Raw genomic sequence first — 2,324 nt, forward strand, 5'->3', positions numbered from 1 at the left:
AGAGAGAGAGAGAGAGAGAGAGAGAGAAAGAGAGAGAGAGAGAGAGGGGACATCCATATGATAGGTGTTACCCATTGCTGTGGTAATGGTCACTTCCTGATGTGAACCCACCTGCCGTGTAGCGACTGTCCATGGAAGCTGACGGAGTGAGGCAGTTGGCCACGAGGCCTCGTCTCCGCCCGCATGAGGACAACTTGAGTCGTCCATCGATGCTGCAAAGCTCCTCCGAACTGAGCCTTAAGCTTTTCATCATTTTGATTAGTGCGTGAGGGGCCGATGGTGTTCCTCAGGAACCAATCCCTTAGACCTGTCGATTAAAGTGTTAGTGCGTGTGCAAACAGGAAGCAAGCATTAGCACGTCGTACCTTCCAGAGCGAGAGCCTTGTGGAGGCTCCTGGTTGCGTCCTCTAGCTCTGCATCCTGGGCAGCGGCCAGCTGGGAGGGGGTTAGGTGGGGTTGGGAGTGCAGCTGGACGTGCGGCACGGGCAGGAAAGGGCCACAAGATTTGGTGCGGGTCACTTTGACATGCCGTTGCTCACCCATGTGCACCTGGTAGGTGGGTGGAGCTCCTGGAGGCTGCTGGGAGGTGATTGGCTGAGGCGGCTGCCACTGTTTGCTCAACACGTAGTCCAGCAATAGATTACTGTAGCCACGCCCTCTTCCCGCAGTCGGCCTGGTATTTGCCGGCTGGGACCCTGTGAAACTGTTTAACCACATCCCACCCTGCTGTTCCTTCTCGGGCGAGGACGCACCGTTCAGCAGCCCATCTGAGCTGTCATTGGGACGGAGTGTCGCGCACACTTTGGCCTCCCCCAAAACTACAGACTCTGAAGGGCATGCAGCTGACGAGCTGATGTGGGAATGTGGTAGGGCATGAGGCTGAAGGAGGGATCTGTGGCTCTGATGATTCTGAGGATTCTCAGACCTGCAAAGAAACACAAATTTTCATTTAGGAAACCTTTTAGCTTATCTCATTGCAACTTCGCTGAGCGATAACAATGACCTGATGCACACGAAACTCGTCCTGGGTTTGTTGTGACAGTAAACCTCCACTGGAGAAACACCTGCAACCAACGGGGGGCGACACAGTTGTATGAACTCCTCTGTGCAAACACAAGGAGGAATTGAGATTGATGACATAATCAGTGTGTAAATGTGCGTGTGCATGTATGTGTTACCACTGTCATCTCCAGTAGAGTGCAACGTGGAGTTGCTCTCCCATCTCACGGCGTCGTCTGCAAACATGGACATAACATAAACGACAGTGCTCCCTCAACATTCCGACTGTGTGCGTATGTGCATTACCAGTGTGGCAGCCTCTGTGCACAGTCATCTTGCCATGTCGTGCTTGTGTGTTCTGTTCACGGTGATTGTGTTTTCTCTGTGTGCCACTGAATAAAGTTTTTGTACTCCTCACATGTGCACTATCTTCTTCCTGTAGAACCACAGAAGAAGAGATTACAGGAAGGAAATAGTCCTGCAATTCTTGTCCATCCAAAACTTGTCCATGAGGATGTCACATTGCTTTTACCAAATGTATGACTGTAAACATGAATCTGTCAATCATTTGACAGTCACACAATGTATTGTACACTGTCAGAAAAGAAGGGTACTGTTGAGTCCCACTTTTGTACTCCTTTGTAGTACTTTTTGTCATGTACCCTACAGAGCTCAAAATTAAACCCCTTGGTCCAAATAGCTTGGTTAAAAAGTGAACATAAATGGTCGAGATCAGAGGTCGGGAACCTATGGCTCGTGAGCCATGTATGGCTCTTTTGATGATTGCATCTGGCTCACAGATAAAAAAAAAATATTCTCGCTTGTTTATTAATGCATCCATCGATCGATTTTTCACTGCTCATTTCCTCGTTTGGGCTGCAGTTGGCTCCAGGAGCCATTTTGATTGGATGATACTGGCCAACGTTGCCGTTGCTGTGGAAACAGGTGTACGCCCCCTTTTGAATCAACCCGCTCGGCGATTAACTCAAAGCTAATCCTAAGTGAATAAGATGGCGAAAAGAAAAAAAGATGACGAGTTTGGTAGACTTCGGGACGAATGGACCGAAGGATTTGCCTTTGTGGAGAGAACAGGTTCTGCAGTGTGTCTGATTTGCAATGACAAAATACCATCGATGAAACGGTCGAATGCAGAGCGGCACTTTGACACGCCCCATGCTATGTTCGCATCAAAATACTGTGCCGAGAGATAGCAGAAAGGAAGCGTGCATGCTACTGAGCAGGGTGCAAGCTAGCCAGCAGTAACTTCGCACATGGACCCGGCAAACCCACTTTCATTCTGATAGTTTTGCTGGATTTTTAGCAAT

At 49.2% G+C, this 2,324-nt stretch overlaps 1 protein-coding gene across 2 annotated transcripts in view; it reads right to left on the minus strand.

Annotated features, from left to right (window-relative positions):
- Positions 1 to 2,324, minus strand: part of LOC109526459 (uncharacterized) — a 31,186-nt gene that overhangs the window by 4,119 nt on the left and 24,743 nt on the right. Inside the window, exons 5-9 of one of the 2 annotated variants that reach the window (XM_019887744.1) lie at positions 1,306 to 1,435; positions 1,179 to 1,235; positions 1,004 to 1,064; positions 366 to 925; positions 112 to 307 (exon numbers count right to left, since the gene is read on the minus strand). In XM_019887744.1, coding sequence (XP_019743303.1) covers positions 112 to 307; positions 366 to 925; positions 1,004 to 1,064; positions 1,179 to 1,235; positions 1,306 to 1,435 — 1,004 coding nt within the window. Of the gene's footprint in view, positions 1 to 111; positions 308 to 365; positions 926 to 1,003; positions 1,104 to 1,178; positions 1,236 to 1,305; positions 1,436 to 2,324 lie in introns of both variants that reach the window. The other variant, XM_019887743.1, reaches the window with a different exon arrangement.

The sequence above is a fragment of the Hippocampus comes genome, unplaced genomic scaffold (assembly GCF_001891065.2).
Source record: "Hippocampus comes isolate QL1 unplaced genomic scaffold, H_comes_QL1_v1.1 scaffold245, whole genome shotgun sequence".
In the NCBI taxonomy this organism is placed as follows: domain Eukaryota; kingdom Metazoa; phylum Chordata; class Actinopteri; order Syngnathiformes; family Syngnathidae; genus Hippocampus; species Hippocampus comes.